Source organism: Camelus bactrianus, chromosome 6, assembly GCF_048773025.1.
Source record: "Camelus bactrianus isolate YW-2024 breed Bactrian camel chromosome 6, ASM4877302v1, whole genome shotgun sequence".
Lineage (NCBI taxonomy): Eukaryota > Metazoa > Chordata > Mammalia > Artiodactyla > Camelidae > Camelus > Camelus bactrianus.
Window position 1 is genome coordinate 29,072,769 of NC_133544.1, and position 26,749 is coordinate 29,099,517.

At 39.0% G+C, this 26,749-nt stretch overlaps 1 protein-coding gene across 3 annotated transcripts in view; it reads left to right on the forward strand.

The window, feature by feature from the left end:
- DCAF5 (DDB1 and CUL4 associated factor 5) overlaps positions 1–26,749 on the forward strand; it is a 92,206-nt gene that overhangs the window by 63,361 nt on the left and 2,096 nt on the right. For all 3 annotated transcript variants that reach the window (XM_010962308.3, XM_045522146.2, XM_045522147.2), the window contains exons 7-8: positions 3,701–3,767; positions 21,214–21,341. In XM_010962308.3, coding sequence (XP_010960610.2) covers positions 3,701–3,767; positions 21,214–21,341 — 195 coding nt within the window. The remainder of the gene's footprint in view (positions 1–3,700; positions 3,768–21,213; positions 21,342–26,749) is intronic.

A 26,749-nucleotide genomic window follows, 5' to 3' on the forward strand; every position in this document is an offset into this window, starting at 1 on the left:
AACAGCAGGGTATCAAGGAGTAAGTTAACCCATGCTTCCTGTTTCAGTTTAAACAGTAGATGATATGAGCACCGTAGCTTTATCTTTGCTCTTTTCTTTCACCTTTTTCCACCACATCTTTTCCCAGGGGTGACTCAGTGCTGAAATCTATCTTGCCTTGACTTTTGAGTCAGCAGGCACCTTATTTCTCATAATGGCTCTTAGTGATTTATATTTCATGGCATAGTAGTTGTGTATCTACATGTGTATTTTCTACTTGATTCAAGCTCCTTGGAACCCAGGTACTACCTTATATATCTTTGTAAGCACCAGAGTGCCTGGTACATAAATGCTCAGTTCACGTGTAATGAATGAATTTTTCGTCCTGACTAGTAGGTAATTTTGCCGAACAGACTATGAGAGGAAAACCTTTGGGTTCCTGAAGTCCAGCTTCCTAACTTTAACCAGGATGATGTCATAAACTGAAGGGAGTTACTGGGTGGACCCTAAAATCAAGGCAATGAGGATTCATTTTCTTCTTCTTTTTTTAAGGAAAAAAATAGTTTTAGTACTAAATACACTCACATTGTTATGTAACCATCACCACCATCCATCTCAAGAAGTTTCTCATCTTGCAAAACTGAAACTATACCCATTAAACATTCTCCCCTTCCTCCCCTACCCCTGGTTCTTGGCAATCACTATTCCACTTTCTGTCTATGAATTTGACTACTCACTTATCTCTAGGAACCTCATAAGTGGAATCATACGTTATGTGTCTTTTTGTAACTGGCTTATTTCATTTCGCATAACGTTCAAGATTCATCCACGTTGTAACTTGTGTCCGAATTTCCTTCCTTTGCAAATCTGAATAATATTCCACCGTGTGTATATACCACATTTTGTTTATACATTTATCTGTCGATGGACACTTGAATTGCTTCCATCTTTGGCTATTGTAAATAGTGCTTCTATGAACATAGGTATACAAAGATCTCTTAGAGATCCTGCATTCAATTCTTTCAGATAATTACCCAGAGATGGAATTGATGAATCATGCAGTGATTTTATTTTTAATTTTTTGAGGAACTATTTTCGGTTTTTTTGATAGTAGTCATCCTAATGAGTGTGCAGTGGTATCTCATAGTTTTGATATGCATTTCCCTAATGATTAGTGATGTTGAGCATCTTTTCATATGTTTATTGGCTGTTTATATAGGGCTTGTATATATTTTTTCTTTGGAGAATGTCTGTTTAAGTACTTTACCCATTTTGGGGTGGGGGCTGTAAATTAGGTTTGTTTGTTTGTTTATTTATTTCTTAATGGAGGTACTGGAGATTGAACCCAAGACCCTGTGCATGCTAAGCATGCAGTCTACCACAAAGCTATACCCTCCCCACTTTGCCCATTTTTATAAAATCCTGAGTTCTTTGGTTTTTGTTGTTATTGTTGTTAAGGAAACTTTTTAATTGACGTGTAACAGAATTAGTCTTTGAGTTATTTTGTTTTGAGCATACTTATGTAGTGACTTGTCAAGTAACCATGGGCCAGCAGTTTAGGGACTTTCAGCTCTGATCTGGCTTCCACCATTTCTTCACAGAGTAATCATAGAATCTTAGAGTTAAATGGGCCTCAGAGGGTGTCTTAGTCTGTTCTGGCTGCCATAACAAAATACCAGAGACTGGGTGGCTTATAAACAACAGTAATTTCTTTCTCACAGTTCTGGAGGCTAGAAATCCAAGGTCAGGATCCCAACTTGGTTGGGATCTGATGAAGGCCCTCTTCCAGGTTGCAGACTGATGACTTTGACTGTTTCCTCACATGGTAGAAGGGGCTAAGGAGCCCTGTTTGTTCTCTTTTATAAAAGTGCAATCCCATTCATGAGGGCTTCACCCTCAAGTCCCAATCACCTCCCCAGTGTTCCACCTCCTAATATCATCACATTGGGCATTAGGATTTCAGCATGTGAACTTGGGGGGGGACACAAACATTCAGACCATAGCAGAGCAACCAGACAGGGGTACTAGACCCACTTCTTTTTCCACTGTGCCCTGGGCCAAGTCATCTTGCCCCTGTGGGTAGCATTTTCTTCATCTTTAAACATGTCTTTCTCTCCCTCCTTTCTTATGTTCCTACAAGTGTTTTGAAGACTGGTAAGCTGGTTTTTGCTGACTACAAAGTATTCAGTAAAGCAGTTACATTAGGCATGAGGATGTGTGTGTGTTGGACTTTTACACTTTGGGCTTCTTTGCAGTGTCATTTTTAAGTCAGACATTTTCTTTACAAAACTGTAGGCCTTTATTTTTCTAGGGAAATAAGAAGATGGGACCAAAAGGCAGGAGATAATAATGACCTCAAGTTAAAGTAAAGCACTTTTGTTAATCTTTGGGAATGAATGAACTCTAGAATTGCCAACTGGTTGCTATTAGACAATGTTAGACAATGTTTTTATGGGTTCTAATTAGAACAGGTCTGGCTTAGTGTCCTATCTTTTTGAGATCAAGCAGTTTGAATCTGCCACATAAAAGGGGATTGCTTACGTCTCTAGCACTAACTCATGGCTGGGTTAGCAGTAACTTCCTGCTCAGAGATGTCAGATGACAGCAGGGAAGTTTAGGATACTTGGGCTTGCATAAAAGATCTCTGGGAAACTCCTTAATCTTCTTTCCCACATTAAAAAAAAAGAAGATTTTTTTTTCTTAAATTGTGGTAAACTATATATATAACATAAAACCACTATAACCATTTTTAAGCGTACAGTTTCATGGCATTAAGTACATTCACATTGTTGTATAACCATCACAACTGTTCATCTCCAGAATTTTTTTGTCTTCCCAGAATGAAACTCTATACCCATTAAACAGTTGCTCCCCATTTCTCCCTCCCCTCAGTCCTTGGCAACTACCATTCTACTTTGTGTCTCTGTGAATTTGACTACTCTTGGTTCCTCATGTAAGTTGAATCATATGGTATTTGTCTTTTTGTATCTGACTTATTTCACTTAACGTAATGTCTTCAAGATTCACCCATGTTGTAGCATGTGTCAGAACTTCCTTCCTTTTTAAAATTGAATAATATTCCATTGTATGGATATACCACATCTTGATTTTTTGTTCATCCATTGATGGACATTTAGGTTGTTTACACTTTTTGGCTGTTCTGAGCATTCTTCTGTGAACATTGGTGTACAGATATCTCAAATCCCTGCTTTCAATTTTTTAATATATACCTAGGAGTGAAATTTTGGGTTATGTGGTAGTTCTGTGTTTAATGGCTGCACCATTGTGTAGTCCCCCCAGCAGTGCATAAGGGTGCCAGTTTCTCCAGATCCTCACCAATACTTGTTTTCCGTTTGTTTGGTTTTAGTAATAGCCATCCTAATGGATGTGAAGTGGTATCTCATTTTCACTTCCCTAATGATTAGTGATATTAAGCATCTCTTCATGTTATTGGTCATTTGTATATTTTCTTTGGAGAAATAGCTATCCAAGTCCTTTGCCCATTTTAAAATCAGGTTGTTTGTTGCTAAGTTTAAGCCAACGAGCCTTTTGATTTGCAAATACTTTTAAGAGAATGTTTGCTTTGTGGTACTTATGAATATGTGTTCATTTATCTTGTTTGTTTAAAACAATCTTTCTCTGTAAAAAGAGAGAGAGAGAGAGGGAGATTATCAGTCAGCTAATACATAAGTAATACATAGATTTTTTTCTGTCCCAACAGTATATCCTTTCAGGCTCTGATGACTTCAACCTATACATGTGGAGAATTCCTGCAGATCCAGAAGCAGGTGAGTACATCACTAGGATGAACCTGCTGCTAATGTCAGCTCTTTGACCTTCTGCATGCTGTGCCCTCAAAGGACAGTTCTGTAGCAATAGAGGAAGGTATTTCTCTTTTAATATAAGTTTATTGGAAAAGTGACCAAAGGAAATTTTAAAATAAAAATTAGAAGCCAGATTTAACTATAACCTTCATGCACAGCCTTATCTGACATTATGATGCTCAGATTTTTTTCCTCCTAAGAACTTTTCTTTAGACTTCATAGATTTCCTTTATGTACATTTTCCTGTCTTCCTGTTTCACACTTGGAACTTTTACCTTGCTTTTTATATGCCTTATTCTTCTGCTTCTGCTTATTCTTTTCCATGAGCACATTCCTGCTTGTTAACTCTTACTACTTTACAAACAGTGGTTAGGGCCTCTGTCTTTCCTTTGGCCTCCCCAGTGATGTTAACTAAAGGGAAACTTTCTTTACTGATGGACAGGCATATTCCCTAGCTGACCGCAGACATCAGAGAAATTAGGAAGAAATTTCTGCATTGCTCCTACTGGTAGAAAAATGTCTATTTTTTATTCTCAGAACAGCTCAATACAGCTTTCTGCTCAAGGTGGTACATGGCATCAAACTGGAAAATGGCTGTCAAGAAAGTAAATAGAGGACTGTGGGAGCGTATTACACAAAATGTGTCTAGTGCTCAGAGTTAAGGAAGTTGTTGGCTTGCTTATTGGTGAATTAATATTGTTATCAAACACCTGCCTTTCAGAACTTGTTGAAGCTTACTTTTGGAAACAATCCTATTGCTATGGTCTGGTTACTAAACAAATTGCAAAAGGCCTTTTTCCCCTTCTGGAATTTGGAAAGCGTGAGTGGAGCATCTTACCTTTGTAGCATAACCAGATGGGACAGCAGCAGTCTATCTGAACAAAAAGTGATGTTCTAGCACTAAACATAGTTCTGTATTGAGTCTCCCACCCCCATGAGTCCTAGATTGATTCGCTGAGAAAAAAATCTTAGTTGTATCTTTTACCTGATCTTGAAAAGCTTTTCATTATTAAGTCCGTGTGACTTTTAAAATAGAAAGTAAATGATCCCCCTTCCCCAGGACTATTCACTAGAATCTTTTTCCTGTTTTGTATAGAGAAGGGGGAAGAATTAACAGTAGTATTATAAATGATCTTTTTCTAAACCCCTGATGATTTATGTACTGACAGGATATGGGCCACTGTTAGGCTGACTTTAGAAGATTATGCAATCTCTGGTTTAGCAGGACCCTCATAGCTGATTTAGGACTCCAGTATTAAACTGGGAAGTGAGTGCCTGGACTTTCCAAGTATTGTATAGGCACAGCTGGTTTAAAGGAATCCATTTCTAGATTCTCAAATTCCATATGTATTCTTCCACATATTCCTAAGAAGGTATTCATTCTCCTTTCCCACCTCTCTTTCCTCCTTTGTCCTTCTCCCACTTTACAAAAAACAACAACAAAAAAATACCAGAAAATCAAAAATACTCCACAAATTTTTGACTATTTGAACCTTGGTGTAGTACACTGCCCTTAAGGTACAGAAACCCCTAAAGTGCCAAAAAACTAAAGCATCCTTTAATCATAGGACTGTAACCCAACCACACCCCCTCATCTTATCCCTTCTCTTCTTACAACGCTTACAATAAATCGCTTCTTTTTATAGTGGTTGATTTTTATAAAACATTAAAAGTATATTTGTTTTGATCAATTGTGTTCCAGTAATAGTTGTAATGGTAACTCAAATCCAAGACAAAATTTTGACACAGCCTTATGTTTGCAATAAATTAAGAAAAATTTAAATTTGTATTTATATTTTTTCTGGTGAAACTGTGATAGAGTTTTCATAAAAATATATTAGATTGAAATTTGGGGGGAGGTAGATAAAGTAGAAATATTATTTCAAGGAGGAAAAATGAATGATGTAAAATTTCTATTAAAAAGAAATTGTTAGACTTCACACTCAACATAGAATGCAGTAGATAGCTCCCACTGCAATAAGTACAAACATCAAATTACACAAGTTATATTTTAAAAATGTCAGAGAGCTGTGACAACAAAGTGTGCGAGAACTAAAGTTCTGAAGAAGGAAGAACCCCTCCTAGCTGAGCAGAAGAGGTGCGGGCCCTGTTCTTTCCTGAGGGCATCTGTGAACGAGTTGCAGACTGGGCTGCCACTGACAGACTGTACCAGGGTCAAAAGAAATCAGAGTTTTTGATGGCCACGTGGGTTGCTGGGACAGATTGGAATCTAGAAGGCCCCAAGCACATGGCCAGTCTTCCTTATAGGACATTTACTGAGTGCTGGAATTGCACCAGGAGCTAGGGGGCTGGGCTGGAAAGGCAGAATGAAATTCCAACAGTATATAGTGCTTAAAAGACAAAGTCTGCCAAGTGGGAGGGGCTTGTTCCACAGAGCATTTTGAACCTGCGTGAGAAAGCAAGATAAAGAGCTAAGCATCTAACCTCCAAAGGACAGAACATTCAGAGCAGAGGAGACTTGACAGGCTCTCCATCAGAAGCCCAAGGGGACTACACTCAAGGGTGGGGCCAGACCAGAAAGGCCGAGTGAGGTATTCTGCAATCTCCTGGTACCTAGGACCCTAGCTCCGATTAGAGAAAGAGACCTGCAACAAGCATCCTGCAGGTTTTGCCTGGCATGTTTGAAACCAGAAATAGACTTATTCTGACTAAAGAAACATCCCAGCCCAGACTTAGTTCCTCCTGATTGGATTGAAGGTGATCAGTCCCTTACATTCTTTTCTTAAGAGTGGAATGGGTAAATGGCATATGGAGGATCCAGCTTTTGTCCTGTATTAGTCTGCTAGGGGTGACATAACAAAATCCCACAGACTGGGTGACTTAAACAACAGATATGTATTTTCTCACAGTTCTGGAGGCTAGGTGTCCAAGATTTAGCAAGTTTCTGGCAAGTTTAATTTCTTCTGAGGCCTTTCTCCTTGGCTTGCAGATGATTGCCTTCTCATTGTGTTCTCACATGGCCTTTTCTCTGTGTACACACATCCTTGGTGTCCCTCCCTCTTCTCATGAGGACACCAGTCTTATTGAATTAGAGTCCTACCCTTACAACATCATTTAGCCTCAACTATCTCTTTAAAGGCCCTGTCTCCAGATAGTCACATTATGGGTTAGGGATTCAGCCTATGAATTTGCAGGAGACAATTCAGTTCATAAGAGTCTCTGTGGTTTTTTATTCTCAATGTCCAGCCTACAAAAAAAAAAAATATGAAGGGAAGAGGGTATAGTTCAGTGGTAGAGTGCGTGCTTAGCATGTACAAGGTCCTGTGTTCAATCCTCAGTACCTCCAGTAATAAATAAACAAAAACAAACAAACCTAATTAACTGCCTCCCCCCCAAGAAATTATGAGATATGAAAATGTGGTCAGTAATCAAAAGGGGAAAAAATTACAGAAATCAACCCTCAATATTATCCAGATATTGAAGTTAACAGACAGGATCTTTAAATATTATAAATATTATAAAGAAAATAGAAGAAAAGATGGGCAAATGGATGAAAAGAGAGGATTTAAACAAAGAATTGGAATCTACTTTTTTTAAAAAATCATGCAGACATTCTAAAACTGAAAAATATGTCTAAAACTAAGAATTTTTTGGTTGGGTTTAAGCTACCGAGGATAGACTTAGCGAATAGAAGACAGATCAATAAGAGACATTCAAACTGAAGGACAGTGAGAACGGCGAACGGAAAGAGCAAAGCAGTGTTAGAGACAAGTGGAACATACAGGATCTAACATGTATGAAATTGAAATCCCAGAAGGATAAAAGAGAGAAAGTGAAGCAGATGCAATAAATGCAGAAATAATAGCTGAAAGTTTTCAAAACAAATGAAATATGACAATTCTCAGATTCAAGGAGCTCACTAACCACAAACAGGGTAAATACAGCACCCCTAGGAGCATCATAAGTCAACCTATTGAAAATAAAAAATAATGAGAAAAAGCCCCAAAACAGCCTGAGAAAATGGACAAATTACCTGTAAATAAGCCACAGTCAGACTGATGATCAAATTATGGAAGCCAGAATATAATAGAATTTTATCTCTAAAGTGCTTAAAGAATTAAAACCTGGCATCCTAGAATTCTATATCCAGGGAAAATATCCTTCAAAAATATATGGCATTATGCTAAGTGAAATAAGTCAGACAGAGGAAAACAAATACTGTAAGATATCACTTGCATATGGAATCTAAAAAAATACAACTAGTGAATACAAGAGAAAAGAAACAGACTCACAGATGTAGAGAACTAGGGGTTACCAGTAGGGAGAAGGGAGGGGGAGGGGCAAGAAGGAGGTGGAGGATTAAAAGGTACAAACTGTCAGGTATAAAATAAGCTATGGTGGGGAGGGGAGGATATAGCTCAAGTGGTAGAGCGCATGCCTAGCATACACAAGGTCCTGGGTTCAATCCCTAGTACCTCCTCAAGTGAATGAACGAACGAACCTAATTACCTCCCCCCTCCAAAAAAAAAAAAATAATAAGCTACAAGGATGTATTGTACAACATGAGGAACATAGCCAGTATTTTATAGTATAAGTGGAGTATAACTTATAAAAATAAATGGAGTATAACCTTTAAAAATTGTGAATTACTGTTGTATACCTTTAACATACAATATTGTACATCAACTATACTTCAATTTAAATAGTATGATATTGTAAAATAAATACATAAATAAATTTTTAATGAAAAATAGGTAAAATAAAAGATATTTTTAAAAAAGAAATTATAAAATTTTAATATAATCACTTACCAGTTCTCAATGAATTAATGCATCTAAACATTGAGCACCAGCAGCTACTCACATCACAGAAATAAAGGCAATTGGACATTATGTGCCTCCTGATGAAGAAACACAACACTGCCTGTGCTTGCAAAATAAAACAACCCTGAATCAGATCAGATCTCAGGATCCAGCTTTCACTTTGCACAAAATACAGAGGACAGAGGAGCATATTGTACTACATTGTGAGGATACAATCCACAGAATCCAGACTGACCAGATGACCTTTGTTCTTCAACAAACACATTCTGATGAGAAAAAGAAATGATGTCAATTTCTTTGCTGTACTGATTTCTTCCTCTACCTCTTTAAAAATTAACTAAGTTTAACAGATGTAGTTGGACTAGACCAAAAAAAATATTTAGCTCCTTGATATTAAAGGTGCTACATGGTATTTTAAAAAGTACACTCAGCATCACATAAGCTGCTTTTGGAGACCACAGAACCCATGATCTACTTAGAGTTGACTGGAAGCCCTATGGTTTCCACATGGGCTCTGGTTGGTCCTGGATCCCCATCCTTGTCTGGGTGCTTGGGTTTCTTGTAGGTAAGGAAAGGACCTCATGATTATCTCTCTTGTTGGATTCAGTAACTGGTAGTTGAGGAGTTTTTCTCTTTATTACCCCTTCAATATTATATCATTTGTCTGTCACAGTAAGTCTCTCCCTTTGATCCTCATCTTGCTCTGCATGTTAACTAAAGCATCTTTTTGGATTATTTTTAAGCAAATCTTGGCTCTTTTGGGGATTTAGCCTTCCTGCCACTGTTCTGACAACCCACCCATATTCTTTTTTCTTGTTCATATAGGCTTCCTTTTTCGTTCTGTTTTTCCTTATTCTTTTTTTCATTTCTTTTACTATAATTCTTGTTATCAAAGTAATACAGGTACCTAACTTTTTAATCAAATAATATTACAAATCTTTTTTTTTAATGCAACAGTTTCTTTCTCTTCCTATAACATACTCATAATATTTTTGAATTTTCAATTTTGGGTATTTTCTCCTGACTTTCTACTTTCAAAATCAGCCAATTTCCCACAATAGGAATCTTTGATTTCCTGTCAAGAAGGTATTTGCCTGGCAGTTGAACTATGGTTCTAAATGCCAAATAAGGGAATAGAGCTGGAGATCTCACAGATCTATACACAGATTTTTGTTTAATTCCACCCAAGCTGTTCCTTGTGTCCCCAGTCCAAAACCTCTTTAGATCAACTCCAGCTGGTAACTCCCAGGTCTCTGCTTGTGTGGGGAAGGGGCAGTTTCATGGCCATGTGTGCTTGAAGGAGGAGTGTGAAGGTGTAACTGCTCTTTATAAAGCTTACATCTCATCCTGTTTCTGGCCCTATCCTTCAAGCTAGCTTCAGGGGTACTTAGCACCTTTTACTTTTGTATGTTAATCTCTTTGTTTTTATTTTTTTAATGTTTTTAATTGAGGTATAGTTGATTTACAGTGTTGTGTTCATTTCAGGTGTACAGCAGAGTGATCCAGTTATACATATATATCTATTCTTTTTCAGATTCTTTTCCATTATAGATTATTACAAGACATTGAGTATAGTTCCTTGTGCTATACAGTAGGTCCTTGTAGGTTATCTATATTATATATAGTAGTGTGTATATATTAATCCCAAACTCCTAATTTATACCTCCCTCATCTCTGTTCTTAAATGTTGGCAATTGATAGTTTTAAAAAATACTTAGTAAGGTTCAGCAAGCCAAACATAATGTATAAGGGCTAGATTTGGTCTTGAGTTCCAGCTTTGAATGTTTAGATGGTGAAAAGTCTGTCAGAAAATGCCTAATCTATCTTGAGAGTTCTCATTGAAAGAATAATTTTTGTAACTAAAAAAAGAAAGAAAAAATCCTAATCTAATCTACTGCCACTTTGACTTAAATCTGGAATGAGGCTGAGCTTGCCACCTCTGATCATGCCAGTTGAAAGTAAGATGCCGAGGCAGAGTAACACTGTTTTGTGCCTTGCTGTCATATGCCTTAATGGCATAATCAGATGACAAGCAATCGGCATTTATTGAATGCCTGCTGTTTTTCACAGTGCATGCCAGATGCTGAGAGAATTAGATGGAGAGCAGCCCTGAGAGTGAGCCAAAATCAAGGGCATCTTTTTCTTCTCCACTCCCCTGTTCAGAAAGACTGACAATCACTGGGAAAATTTTCTTCCTACACAAACTCCAAAGGCATGAAATTTATTTATTATATAAACAGTACAGAACTAGCCACTTGGCTACATAATTCATATAGGTCTTCCTTGTGGGCTGAGGAAATCATTTTGAGATGTAAGACCTAATACCATAAAACCTGACAATATTAGACTTAATTTTTTAGTTGATGTCAATTAATAATTCATTTCTAAAAACCTCTTTAAAAACCAGAGGAAGGAATAGAACTGGGAATTTTGCTGTGGCAAAGAAAAAGCGCATTCTGTTTTACACTTCTGAAGTAATTAAGAAGAGCATCTGTTTTTACGTGATAATTCTGAAGATAAAATAAACAGGCTGATAGTTGTGTATGGAGCCAGTGTGGAATACTGGAAGGAGCAATAGGCTTAAAAATCACACCTGAATTCAAGTCCAGTGCTGCCAAGTAACTAATTGATTGAGTGATTCTAGGCAGGTTATGCAACAGCAATTGTCTGAACCTCCGTTTCTTCTGTAAAATTGCCACCCACCGCCTGCCCTACCACCTCACATCGTGGAATGATTTAACAGTATTGGAGGCTTTCTGAAAACTATGTGCTTTCAAATGTAAAACAGTTATTGGTATATATAAGATCAGTGCCCATAGATTTATAATTTCCAAAGCATTTGCTCCCTAGTAACTTTGGTAATAGAAATAATGGGTTTGACAACATGTGGCAAAGGTGGGTGTCTCTGGAAAATATTCATATTGCCTTGTCCTTCCTTTTTCTCTAATTCTTGTTAGAAAGGGCTTTAGGATTTTTACTGATAGAGTTGCTTCCCCTGAGATATGCCTGTACACAAGACCTTACTATTCATGGAAAGAAGCATAACGTAATAGAGTTGGTAAGCCTGGGTTTAAACTCCTGATCCATTTGTCTTCTAGTTGGAGGCTTTGGAAAAATTGTTTAATCTTGCCAAACTTTCATTTCTTCATCATTACAAGTAAGAATATATACAGTACAAACAACAACAACAATAATAATATCTACCTTCTTAGGGGTATTGTGAGGGTACTCAGTGACTACTAAATGTTGTTATTCCTCATTAAGAAAGCTTTCTCCCTTTTAACTTTCCTCTGAAAAACTCCTTAGAGACCAAGACGTTGTTCTCCTCTGGGACCCTCCTGAATGGTCAGTTGAATTTTTTTACATGAAGGCTGCTCTTGACTTATCTAATAGTTTAAGAGGGGGGAAGTTATATGACAAATTTTTCCCTGAATGGAGGGGAAGAACATGCAGCTTCACTGCCAAGTCACTGCAGCCACCCCCTCTGCTAGTAGGCTGATGAAGTAGACTGGAAACAGCTGTAAATACATTTCCATGGGCCTGCATATGTGTGCATGCTCTGTCTCTCCTTTTTCTAGACCTACATTTACTCTCAGTGAGTTAGGCCTGGGCATCTGCTTTTTCCTCCCCTGTAATCAGAAGAACAACTGTTTTTAATTGGTCACGAGTAGTTGGTTGCAAACACATGTGAAATACAGATGATGAAAGAAGAACTTAGTATAATTGACTTTTTTGTGCAATTAAGCATTGCTGTCTGTGGAGTTCTTTGAGAGCTTTACTGACAGCACTGGCTGTACCCATCTGGCTTTTCTAAACTCTTAAGTGGTTACATGATCCTCAGGAGGCAGCCACTGCTCTCTCTGTATTGTCAGTACCCTGATTGTATTTCTCTTTATGGCTTGAAACTTGGAGCCCTGGGAATGTTCACTTGGGCCTTTTGGAATTACTAAAAGGTTGTTTGGACAACTCTTTTAGATATAGCAAGGAAAAGAAGTAGCCCCTTTTCCCTCATAGGAGTAAACTCTTAATTCTACCAGTGGAGTCAAGAAAGAAATAAATTAATTGCCTCAACACGTAACTACTAAACCTCATTTTGATAGATAATAGCTTTAGCTTTCTCCTTCAAGCCTTGTTCCAGAGAGAATAATGAGATTTACTTTATCTTGTTCACTTACTGAATATCCTTAGATAAGACATTATGCAAATCCTATGGGCAAATGGAAGATAAACACTTTCTTGTCCTCCAAGAATTCCCAATCTAAGAGGGATAAAAAAAAAGTATGGGTATGTGTATGTATGCTAAATTTAAAAGTAGGTTCTAAGGCCCATAAAAAAGATAACTAAGCAGGGCTTGAAGTGGTTTGGGGGGTCAGTAAAGTTTTCATGGAATTAGTATTTCAGAGGACCATGAAGTATAGTTAGGATTTTAACCCCTTTATTTGTCTGCTCTTACTATAGTCAAAATGCTATAAAAGAAACACGCAAAATTGACAGCAGGAAGATGGAGGGAGACACTTGGATAACCCACATGTTGGATGATGAAGCCCACTAGTGAAGATTGAGTCCTTTTCCTCCACGCTTATATTCCGCAGTCTAATACAGTCAAATCTTTTCATTAGTCATCAAACATTTGTTGGAAACTTAGTATATGCCAGGCACTGTTCTAGAGGCTTGGGATACAGCGGAGGAACAAAAGAGCCCTGCTATCATGGAACTTAAACTCTAGCAGGGGAAACAGACAATAAACATAGACTCAATAAATTATATTGTATGTTTAAAAGGTTAGAAGTGCTTTAGAAAAAGAAAAAGAGTAGTATATAGATGACCCTAAAGACTCCACACAAAAACTGCTAGAACTGATAAATTCAGCAAGGCAGCAGGATATAAGATTAACATATAGAAATCTGTTGCATTTCTTTACACTAACAGTGAAATAACAGAAAGGGGGTGGGGGACAAAAAATCCCTTTTAAACTCACATTAAAAAGACAAAAGAATGCTTAGGAATAAACCTGACCAAGGAGGTGAAAGACTTATGTGCTAAGCACTATAAAATGTTGATAAAGGAAATTGAAGATGATTCAAAGAAATGAAAGATATCCCATGCTCTTGGATTGGAAGAATTAATATTGTTAAAATGGCCACACTGTCCAAAACAGTCAATAGATTTAATGCAATCTCTATCAATTTACCCAGGACATTTTTCACAGAAATAGGACAAATAACCCTAAAATTTATACAGAACCATAAAAGACCCAGAATTGCTGAAGCAATCCTGAGAAAAAAAAAGCAAAGCTGGAGAAATGACCCCCCCCAGACTTCGACAATACTACAAAGCTATAGTAGTCAAAACAGCATGGTATTGGCACAAAGACAGATGGATCAATGGAACAAAATAGACAGCCCAGAGGTAAACCCCCATAGCTACAGTCAATTAATCTTCGACAAAGGAGGCAAGAATATACAGTGGAGAAAAGACAGTCTCTTCAATAAGTGGTGCTGGGAAAACTGGATAGTTACAGGTAAAAGATTGAAATTAGAACATTCTCTGATACCATATATAAAAATAAACTCAAAATGGATTTAAGACCTAAATATAAGACCGTATACCATAAAACTCCTAGAGGAAAACATAGGCAAAACATTCTCTGACATAAATCATCCCAGTGTTCTAGGTCAGTCTCCCAAGGCAGTAGAAATAAAAGCAAAAATAAACAAATGGTACCTAATCAAACTTACAAGCTTTTGCACAGCAAAGGAAACCATAAGCAAAATAAAAAGACAACGTATGGACTGAGAGAAAAATACAAACAATGTGATTGACAAGGGCTTAATTTCTAAAATACACAAACAACTTACACAACTCAATAACAAAAAAGCAAACAACCCAATCAAAAAATGGGCAGAAGACCTAACTAGACATTTCTCCAAAAAAAGATATACAGATGAACAACAGGCACATGAAAACATGCTCAACATAACTATTAGAGAAATGTAAATCAAAACTACAGTGAAGTATCACCTCCCACTGGTCAGAATGGCCATCATTTAAAATCTGCCAATAACAAATGCTAGAGAGGGTATTTAGAAAAGAGAACCCTCCTACACTGTTGGTGGGAATGTAAATTGGTGCAGCCACTATGGAAAATAGTATGGAGGTTCCTTAAAAAACTAAAGATAGAGTTGCCAGCAATCCCACTCCTGGGCATATATCTGGAGAAAACTGTAATTTGAAAACATACACACACCCCAGTGTTCAGAGCAGCACTATTTACAATAGCTGAGCCATGGAAACAACCTAAATGTCCATTGACAGATGAATGGATAAAGATGTGAGGAGTGTGTATGTATACACACACACACACACATACATACACATACACACACACACACACACATATATCTATAGTGGAATACTAGTGAGCCATAAAAAAGATGAACTACCATTTGCAGCAACATGGATGAACCTAGAGATTATCATTCTAAGTGAAGTAGGTCAGAAAGAAAGACAAATACCACGTTATCACTTATACGTGGAATCTAAAATATGACATGAACTTATTTACAAAACAGAAACAGACTCACAGACATAGATAACAAATTTATGGTTACCAAAGGGGAAAGGGGGTGGGGAAGGGCTAAATTAGGAGTTTGGGAGTAGCAGATACAAATTACTATATATAAAATTGATAAACAACAAGATCCTACTGTATAATAGAACTGTATTCAATATCCTGTAATAAACCATAATGGTGAATTTTATATATATATATATATCTGAATCACTTTGCTATACACCAGAAACTAACACAACTTTGTAAATCAACTATACTTCAACTTAGAAAAAAGAGAGCAGAATTAGGGGGATAGGAAGTGGTATGGGGAAGGGATCAGGGGAATATAATTTTATATTTCATTATATTGAATTCTGGATATTCAGTATGGTCCTCGTTGAGAAGGTCACACTTGAGTAAAACCTCAAAGTGGTGAGGGAGCCTGGCAGAAATCTGGAGTAAAAGCATCTCAGTATCAATGTGAAGGTTTTGAAGTGAGAATGTGCCTTGTGTGTTTGAGAAATAGCAAGGAAATCAATGTGTTGAAGCAGAGTGAGAGAGAGGGAGAATAAAAGGGGTTATCATAGAGGTAAGTGGGGTACAGAGGTATCCAATCACATAGGCACCTACTGTGAGTGAAGTGGGGAACCATTAGAGATTTTTTTAGCAGAGGAGCGACATGATCCAACTTATTTAACAGCATTACTCTGGCTGCTGAGTTGGGGGTAAATGGTGGGAGTGAGGCTGCCAAGGATAGAAATGAGGCGAACCAGTGGGAGTCTCTCATAATACAGGTGAGTAGTGATGGTGGCTTAAACCAAGGTAATAGGGGTTGAAGTCTAGATGTATTTTGAAAGTAAGGCCCCCATGATTTTCTGATAGATTAGATTGGGGGAGCGGGGGAGCTGATAGAGTTTGAGTTGTCTCTTAAACATCCAGGTAGAGAGGTTGAATAAACAGTTTGGATATAGAAGTATGGAAGGCTGGAGTTCAAGAGAAAGATCTGGACTAGAGATACAATTTCTAGTTTTGGTATCGTATAGGTAGTATCTAAAGCCACAGGACTGGATGAGATCACCAGTGAGTGAAGAGAGTGTAACTAGTCAAGAGAAGGGAATCAAAGACTGAGCCCTAAGGCATTTTCATGTTAAAAAGTCGGGAAGAAGACCCAAAAGGGAAGTCAAGGAGTGACCAGTGAGGTAGCAGGAAAACCAAAAGAGAGTGATCCTAGGAAGGCAGTGAAAAAAATGCATCAAAGGAGAGGCAACTCTGTTGAATCCTGCTAAGTCAAATAAGGTGAGAGGTGAATTAACCATTGGATTCTTTGATGACTATCACCAAGCCCAAGTCTTACTGCTTAGGGAAGGACTAGGTAAATATAGAGATTTAATGTCCATTGCATCACTTGAATAATCATCATTGCCTAACATTTCGACTTCTTTCCCTATAAATTAGTACTGCCCCTTTATATATTTGCTTAGCATCCTGCCTTATCAGTGTGTTCTGCAGGATTTTGTTTGCAACCCCAATCTAAAGCTACCAAATGAACTTCTCCCTTGAAATACTGATTTCCTATATCATAATCTGTCTTTTTTACCTGAGTATTGTTTATTTTTAAATACCACTCTTAACAGTGTTCTCCACTAATTTCAGTTTAGCAATTGCTTGTGAGGGTTGCGGGTATAGCTGAAGTGGTAGAGCGCATGCTTAGCAGGCATAAGGTCCTGGGTTCAATCCCCAGTACCTCCTCTAAAAATAAAACTTTATTACCTCCCCGCTCTCACCAAAAAAAAAAAATTCAATTTAACAATTGCTTGTGAAGTCCTTTTTATATGCCCAACTCTTTTCTTATTATCTTGGATGTGTCAGCATATAAATCTTGAAAGATCAAGGATATTTTACCCTCTTCATGAGAGCCAGTTCTCTATTTCTTGGAAGTGCGAATTTATCTCATGCTGTCTTAATTTCTCATCTTCCAGCAGCCCCTTCTAGTCCTCTGGTCCCTGTTCCTGGTTCATTACTGCTGCTTTCACACTTCCCACTTCTGAATTTCAGTGTTGTCCATTGTTTCTCCTTCCCATTCTCACAAAGATGTTTGTCCTATGCATTAAGTAATAGGATACAAGGAAGGGGTGAAAATCCGAAGACTGACAAGAAAATTAATACTGCCATTTTATCCAAGTTGATTTGGGATTTATTTCAGTAGAAAATATTTAAGTGTCCTGTTCTATAGCCCCAAGTGCCATTGAGGATCACTTCCCAGCATGATTGATAAGTTGCTGTTAGACCAGGTCATTTAGGAATCCTGACCAGGTTACTTTTTGCTTTTGAGTTGAAAGTATAGTCATTCTTGGAGGACTTTGTTAAAGCAAATGAAATTGGTAAGAGACAGAAGTAACCAAAGTTGGTGAGAAATGGGAGGCCTCTTGAGTGGCTTGAGGGGACAAATTTCTGGCTGAATGTTATGAAAAGAAAAGCATAGATAAGGAAGTAGAGGGAAATGAGGACCTGTAGGCTTAGCCCCTTGCCTTCTCTCGGGGAACATTTGGCCATAGCATTTTAGAAAGGTCTTTATCAGAGTTATGAGCAGAGTGTTTTCTCTGAATCTTTTGTGTTTCCTGGGATTCTGGGATACCCCCAAGATAGGGAATATGATGCTGGAATCTTATGACCCACTCATTTTCTTTTCTGAGGTCTTACAGTAGAATAGGTGATTTATATATAGCCTTCCCCACTTCCCTAGCATCTCTTCTGAATCAAAGGAAAGATGGAGATACAGGAACTTTGACCATGAGTAATAAAAGAAACCTACAGAGTGGTGCCAACATGTTTGGCTGAGCCAGCTAGAGCAGATGGTCCAGAAAAATGACCACTGCTTTGTACAGGACTCTATAAACAAATGACAGCTCAAAGATGAGTAAGGTCGTTTTTCCTGGGTATGTGCTATTTTGCTCATTGGTGCCATTATTGATTAGATCATGACTCAGCTCAGGAACCATGGGAAGAGGTTGATCCTTACCAAGCCCCTTACCCACAGATGAGGGATGACGCCAAAGGAAGATTATGTAGGTTATGTACTTCTTGGAAAAAATATTCCCTACCTAACTTCTTCCAACGTGATCCTGCTGCTGATGGGCAGGTTCTGGTTAGATAATAGGGGAGAGGAGACCCCAAGTTCTCACTGGTATTGGCATCTCGACATCAGCCATTTCAGACTTAAGAAATCTATCTGAAACAAATCTCCAGGACTGATATAAATGTATTCTTTAAACTTCATTGTATCTAAACTGTACAGTAGCAGCTGTATTCAATCACTTGAAACCTGGAAACCAGGAGAGAGAGATGATAGAGAACCTCTCTGAAGCCTGTTCATTGCTGTGATTCTGTGTACACAACCTGGTTACCTTAAACAAATGGCAGCAATAATTCTTCCTGTACCTGCTTTCACCATCGGTTTCTTGGCTCTACTGACTCTTTTTCAGGTTTCCTGGGTACACATTTGGGTAGGGAGAAGGAGAAATGATCCTGTATTAAAATTGCTGCCAAGAAGAGAAACCAGATGAGGGTACAGTGTGTGAAAGAACAATAGAAACAGTTTTTCTATGGTCTGAATTTTCAAGCATTGATACCCTTCAGCTACTGTTTAGATCTGCAAGTTACTGTAATTGTATTCCATGTAATCTTTGACAGAAATAATTAGTTTGGTTGATAAACTTTAGTTCTGTTGGTAGCTGATCCTTTAAGACATGAGACCCTCTATCTGTCCTCCTTTGGTAATATTTATCTAGAATTACCCTCCAGAAACACTGTCCATTCAACAGCTGTTTGCTGAGCACCTGCTTTAGTTCAGGCATTGCACCCCAAGTTCTAGGTATGCAAGAGATCCAGTTCTACTCTCATAGATTAGTCGGTGTTTGCAATGTGATGAAATGTCCTCTGCTCATACTCTAGAGCTTGCACTCAGGATACCATTGGACAGAGTCTCTTCCTTCCCCTTTTTTAAATTTAGGACTTAAAAAAGAAAACCAGCTTATATGATGACAACCAGAAGGATTTAGAAATAATTTATGACCTTCTGACTCCATCCCTATTCAAACCTTTTCATCTCTTAAAGACCACTGATATGGTGGGAGGGATATTAGGGCATTGTAACCAGACTCAGGTTCAAATTCTGGCTCTGTCATTTACTAGCTACTTGGAAGAAGTCACTTCAATTCACTGAATCACTTAAATTCCTTTTCTTAGAGGCAGAAGGATTAAACAAGAGATTAGTACTAGGTTTAACCCTAAGTTTCTTTGCTAGTGACTACCCCAGTGGGGGTATGGATAGGAGTAGCATGTAGGAAACAGAATTCAGGACTACTACTTGTTGAATCAACCATATATAGAAAAAATAATAATAAACCCAAAGGACCTCCTTGGAGTGGTGAGATCACTGTATTGAGAAAACTGTTTTAGATTCCCATGGATCCCTTTTTCCTTTAATTCTCTCCAGTTTATTTGACTAGGCTCAGATTACCTTTCCCTCCTCCCACTCTAACCTAGGAACCTAGTGCACTCAGGCTGCCTAGGGGTTCCCACTCTAACCTAGGAACCTAGTGCACTCAAGGCAGCATACTTTGGTGTTTGACCTTTTGTGATCCTTTTTTTCCCCATAAAAACGTTCCTGTGTCCTAGTTGCTCTTTTTTCCTTTATGGTTTATTAGCAAACTTGATGATGTTGGGCCAAGGTATGAATGGTTGTATTATCCACCCTGGATAATTCAAATATTAATGTCAACTATGGGAGAAAGTTTAGGCAAAGGACATTTTTGGCACCCACTAAGTAGAGTAAGCGCCTGGTGTTAGCCAAATTGGCACCACCGAGGAGCAGATTGGTATAGTCTGAAAACACCTTCTGCAGAACCAGATTATTTCTGGAGAATGGATAGTGTTCTAGCCATTTTCCTTCCAGATACTGAGATGGTAAGTGTTTGGAATGAATGTTTGAACAAGGTGGAGTTGGGAGTGGGATGGAGGCATGTGGAGCTGAGATGGTGCCTGATGGTACTTTGTGCCCCAAGGTGCCATGCTCCTGGTAGGACTAAGAAGGTACTCATTGCTTAAATAAATGAACACTCATTTGTTTGTGTCTGAATGCATCACATTTTACCAGTTGGCCAGGTTGGTCTCTGCATGTATTGAACTGTTGATGGCCGCTTAGAAGTGACCTTGTTCAGAACTTGGGTGCCTGTGTCCTATGTGAGTGTGTTGCCCTTAAAAATGAAGTTGAACCTTTGAGATTATCCCAAGTTCATAAATGATGACAGCTTCATCTGTGTTAGTAAATTCCAGGCCTCTGGTACTTTTCTCAGTCATTGAAGAAGAAAGTCCACAGGATGGTTTTTAAGATACAGCTTTCTATTAGTGGCCTCTTGATTTTAATCCACAAATGATGTCTTTAAGGCCCACACTCTCTAACTCTCAGTGCTTGGGCTTTGTTTATTATGGAAGTGACCTGTCTCTCCTTTCTTTATCCTTAGTTCTCCCTGCTATCAGGGTGAAGAAAGGATTTTCTCCATTATTTTGTGTAACAGCGGTTTTTGTATGTTTGTTTTGTTTGCTATTTTCATAATAGAAATTGAGGGCAACTGGATCAGAGATGTTTTTTGTGCATTTAAGTAATTATATGCTTCTGGTTCTGCGTGTCCCTGGCTCAGCTGCCTAACTGTTCCCAAGCAGTTCAGTCTCATTTTGCTCATGACTGGCCTTTTCTAAGGTGACACTATTCTATCTTGGGGATCAAAAAGTTGAAAAAAGTTGCTGTGGCTTCATTGACAATGGAATTGCAGTGGGTGGGCGTGGGCAATGCTTAAAGGCTAAATAAAGACTCTGGGTAAGAGCACATATGCTGAGAGATATTTCATCTTTTTTCTTTCCATAGCAACTTAATTTGTAAGAGTAAGCATTCTGCTGGTGATACAGATAATAAAAAATCTCAGCTCCAGTTCAGAGCTGTTTGTCTGCCATTACTGGAACTTATTTACTTTCATCCATTACAACATTTGATTTTTGTTTCCTTCTGTCTTCCCAGGTGGCATTGGTAGAGTGGTCAACGGAGCCTTCATGGTGCTGAAAGGGCATCGGTCTATTGTTAACCAGGTCCGATTTAACCCCCACACCTACATGATCTGCTCTTCTGGTGTAGAAAAGATTATCAAGGTGAGGCACCTTCCCCTTTTGTCCTTGTAGAGAAACTGTTGCAGTTCATGAATGGAAGAAACTAAGTGTTTGTAGAACCTCATATCTAAATATACTAAAGGTCTATCTAAATATACTAAAGGTCTATCTAAATTCTGGATTATTTTGACATATTATTGTAAAATATGGAAAAATGATGTTAAAAAGAGTGGTTTAAAACCCTCCTTTCAGGACCATTTTTTAAAAATACTCACTAGGCTTTGAAACTAGACACTATCTGTGTGACACTATACTTCCAATGGCCTTTGATCTGGAGTCTGATGAATTCTGCTTTCCAAACTTCATCTGGAGTTTAAGAAGCCACCATCCCCTAAGTTACTCAGTGTGCACTTTGCATTAATTGCTGTCCTTATATGGCACAGATATAACTAAGTGGCTGTCAGAATCATAGCTACCTTGTCTAAGGACATATCAAAAACCACTGCTGTGGTTGTGATTGAGGCTAAACACTTGCATCAACTGCACATTGACTGAGTGAATTTAACCCTGCCAAGGAATGTTTTTAGAGCTTGCAACTGAGACACCCAGCCTGGCCTTTGTCCATGGAAGGATGGCCCATTGCCCATACTCACATTCCAGTTGCTAGTAACCCTTCCCACATCTGAGAAAATGAGCGTTTGGAGCAACTGATGAATACTTTAAGGACCCTGTGATAACTTGACTTTTAAGTAAGAATAGATGATATCCCAACTCTCCTCCACCTCAACTCCCAGCAAAAGTTAGAACTCCTCACTATTTCCCCAAAATGACATTGAAAACCTAAGGGAGGTCTCAGGGAAACATGAAAATTGGTTTGTAACAAACTGGTAGTTTTAATTTTCTTTTGTTCTTAAAAAAAAAAAAACAAAACAACTATCCAGAGTTAAACCAAGTTGTATCTGAGGCAAAGAAACTATCAGAAATTTAATGTTGGACTATGGCTCAATATTTTTATTTGTCCTTGTTCCAATTTCTTCTATTTAGGTTTTGTTGGTCCTGTAGATTAGGGCTGACTTTCATGATTGTACACATTTATTTCCCCATAGGGCTAGAACAGGACTCCTAGATAGTTCTTACTGACTTTTTATAGATGATGAGGTTTAAATTATAAATTTACTGACTGGGGTTGATTACACAGCTAACCAGTGGTAAAGCAGGATAGAACCCTGTTCTTTGTTCTTCCCAGTGTACTACTACACTTACCATGCTGGTGGGGAGGCAGCAGGCAGCCTGATGCCCCTGCTGGATTTGATCATCTCAGTAGTCCTTCACTTGGGCAGTCACTGAATTGGCCCTGTCCCTTGCATTGCTATCCCTTCTCCTTTAGCTTGTGACTCATGGATTGGCATGGTAGCATATCCTCTTTAAGCCTGTTAACATCATTCTCTTAGGGAAATCTGCTTGAGCATCTCCTTTAAAAGAGAGATTCCTGCTTGGCTGTGCACTCTGGGATGCTTCTGTGCTAAGTCTCCCTAATTACTGTTTAGTCAACTGGAGTCCTTATCCAAAAGGTCATAGGTTGGAAACTAGCCAAGTTCTCAGAGAAGAAAGAAAATATTTTCTCTGTGAGGTTATCCAGACTGAACGATGGAGCTCACTGTTTCCAGGTTCCAGTGGAGTCTGAACCCTGCCCCACCAGGAGGCATGTCTAGCCATTTAAAACCTTAAGTCAGTACCATTAGTACCCTTGGGCAGCTCTTTGAGTCTATCTCCCATCTGTCAAGTGAGGACACTAACAATGACGTGACACCAGGATTGCCTTGTGAGTTACCTGTGCCTGACAATTTCTGACTATTTTAATAAATGTCGCTTTCCTCTTTGCTGTTTCTGAGAGGTTCAGTAGCTCAGAGAGCATCATCCCACCACATCCCAGCCTGCTTTTCTCTCTCCACCTCTCTCCACTCATTCCACCTTTTCCCTGACTTGTCCTTTACTGATGCCTTTCTAGCCTGGAGAAGAGTCCCTGTTGTCAGGGCCAGCCTCTTCTCACCCATAACAGGTCTTCTGTCCCCCTTGAATTCCCACACTTAGCAAAAAGGGGGTTCAGTTTGTAGTTAAACATAAGGGAGGGCAAGATGGAGCAAATACTGGCATTTTTTCCCTCAAAGACCAATATTCATTTACTCATCCCATATTTGTGATATATACCTACTGTGTGCTATTTGTGCTAGGCTCCATGAGGAATACAAAGAAAGAAAGGTGATGCAGGTCCCCACAGGAATTGATGACCCAGTAGGAGAGCCAAGAAATAAAGGTAATGAAAAATGCAGTAAGGACACAAGAGATAGAAACAGTGCTGTCTAGGGAGGGAGAGATTTTTTTTCCCATCTGGGGTAATCTCAGTGTAGGTAATACTTGAACTAGACTTTGAAGAAAATAGACTGCAAAATAAAGGAGAGAAATAAGATAGGAAGACCACTCTAAGGGAAGGGAATGGGTATTTAATTATTTCACTGAATCAATAAATATTTGTTGATCACTTTCTGCATTCCAGGCATTGTGCTTACAAATAAATGCTCAGAAACAGCGAAGTATAAAACCTGTTTAGAAAATGATTCTGTTTAATCAAGTGAAGAGCACAAAAAGAAAGGGCTAAGGTATAAGGCTGGGAGGGTAAGCTGGAGGTGAGCCCAGGGGATTTTGGAAGCCAGATTAGAGAGTGTGGAGCACCCCTGAATAACAATTTAAGTCCCTATCTGTCATTTTTCTTGGTAGGTGGCAAATGTCTAAATTTATCATAATAGTGCAAAGAGAGAAGAGGGCTTAGAGATGCTACATGAAGCATGTTATGGTCACCTGTGTAGATCAGAACACTTGTGACTTAAACTGCTTTCCATTTCAGTGATGTTTGAATAAGAAGTGAATTGCATCCTTTTCCTCAGCATCCTCTGGAGCTAAACTTTTCCCTGGGCTTGGAGAGAAAGCTGCTCATCTTTCCTCCTTTTCTCATGAATCTTATCCCATGAAGAGGGATGTCCAGCCACATTTAACATGCAACAGGGTTGTGTTTTCATTACTTCACTTCTGAGTTGTTGACTTTCAGTATAAAAAAAAAAACCAAATGTTTGAAATTAGTATTTTAAGGATGAGGACTAAGATAATAGGAATGGTCAGTGCTTCTGGTGTTCAAAAGTCTCTTTGAGGAGGGGTCTGAAACCTTCTGGTTGAGGTATTCAGCTGCCAAATGAAAGAAGCAACACCACGTTTATTGGTGCTTTGGTTAGGTTGTGCCATTTCATCATTCTCATTTCCACAGATGAGAAAAGAGGTTTCAGGGGTGAAGTCATTTGCCCAGAGCTGTGTGAAGTGGTGGGGCTGGGTTCCTACCTATTCTGCCTGCTCCTGCAGCTCTGTGCTGCAAATCCTTGAGGACTGAAGACTGGCCATCTGGGATGAGGGTTTTGTTTTGCTCTGAATCTTAGAACTGGATGAGACTCATCTAATTCACTAGATGAGGGAGCTGAGCTTCCCACAAGGTCACCAGCGAACTAGAGCTGTGTGGGAACCCACACTCAAGCCTTCTGCCTCCTAATCCAGCATTTTGTTCCATTACTCCAAGCTTCAGGAATGAAGGTCTACCTCAGCTTAATACATTCCAGAGCGCATATAAAAGCTGACTTCCAGTGTTATGATTTTCATTCCTGGAGTGAAGATATATACCCTGGCTGGGTAGTAGGTTAGAACCTAGAAACTGGCGTGTTGGAATGTTGGACCAGCATCTCACCATTAATATTTTGTAATTCTGTTAAATTCAGTTTCTGTGAAATACATACAGATTTTTCTTCATATTATGCAACACAGTTAGTGACATTTTACCACTTTTAAACTGGAGAAGTGAGAGATTTGTCACAGAATATAGACTAAGACCCAAAAACATCCTAAGGGCTTTGCCTTTTGGATCCCTCAGTTTCTTCCCTAAGCCACCAAACTCTTCTTCCCAGAGACATCTGTTTGCAGAGATCGTCATTTATAGCTTGAGCCTGTTGCTGAAGGCCACCTGTAAATATTTTCCAAACATTGAGTCTCACAAAGAATTTGAGGATCCCTTCAGACAAATCCTTTATTTTCTGCTACTTGTTTTATGCTAACTATATTCCAGTGTTTCTTAAAAATTGGTCTCACCACCTACTCCCTCCTGGAGTGCTTATTTAAAATGCAGAGCCCTGGTACCTTCCCATGACTTACTGAATTAGAATCTCTAAGGGTGAGGCTCAGGAGTCAGTGATGTAATTATTCTTCAGGTAATTCATTTGCACACCAAAGTTTGAGAATCACTGCCTTAAAACTCCCCTGGGTTGAGATTATGAAGCTGGAGATGGGAGAACACTTGAAGAGTGGTGAGCAGGAACAAAACTGAAGGAGGAATGAATCTGAGTTGGGAATTGATGAAAAGAGCAAACTTAGAAGGTTTCTTCAACCCCTCTTAAACTGAGGATCCTCCAAAGAGACACCACCTCCCAGGAGATGCAAGTAAAGCATGAGAGGAATGGGCCTCAGGAAGGTGCTCACAAGGAGGCGAATTTGTCCTTGGATAGCTTTGGGGGAACAAAGCCATTGTCTTGATAGAAGATAGGGAATGAGGAGCCACTGTTTTCTGGGTTGGGTGCCATCTAAAGATAGACACCAGCCTGTCAAGGCAAGAAAATCGCCTGGAATTTCATCTGAGTTGCCATGGCTACCAGCTGATGTAACCGAGTTTCTCTGTGCTGCTCTGGACTAGTCTGGCAGTCAGGTGAAGCTAATTGTTCTCATTTGCAGTGACAGTTTAATTACCTTGAACTTGATTTTTGCATGACTTACTCAACTTGTAGAGTTGGGCTTTTGCATTCAGACAAACCTGGGTTTGAATTCTAGCTCTGCCACCTTTTGGCTGTAAGCCCATGTCTCTGACCACGGAGTGGAGGGATGTTAGGGGATAGGTCTGTGGTCTTGGAGGGTGTGACCCACCTATTCCTACATATAACAGAAGAGTTGGGGAGCAGACCAGCAGCTCCCTAGTTAAGAGAGCCCAGTTTCCTGGGTAACTGATGCCTGCACGTCTAAGAGGGAACTGCAGTGTAGGCAGTTGGCTATTCTTATCAAGCTCCAGTAAGCAATTCCCATTAGTTAAAAATAGAAATGTTGCAGTTGGGGAGAAGAGAAGTTATAGGCTGAAATATTAACTGTCGCAGAGGACTGACTGCTGGGTCTGTTTTCACTTTGGAAAAGTAGTACCTCTCCAGTCTTCTGAGAGTTTTGAAGATTGGCCAATCTTCAAGTCATCCTCTGTCCTCTAACAGAGGAAGCTAAAGGGGAGGGGGATTGTGGGGGAGATGGTATGTGTGTGTCCTGGGCCTGGAGACAGGACTTGGTCTCCTGACACTAAGTTAATGCTGTGTCCTAGACCATAC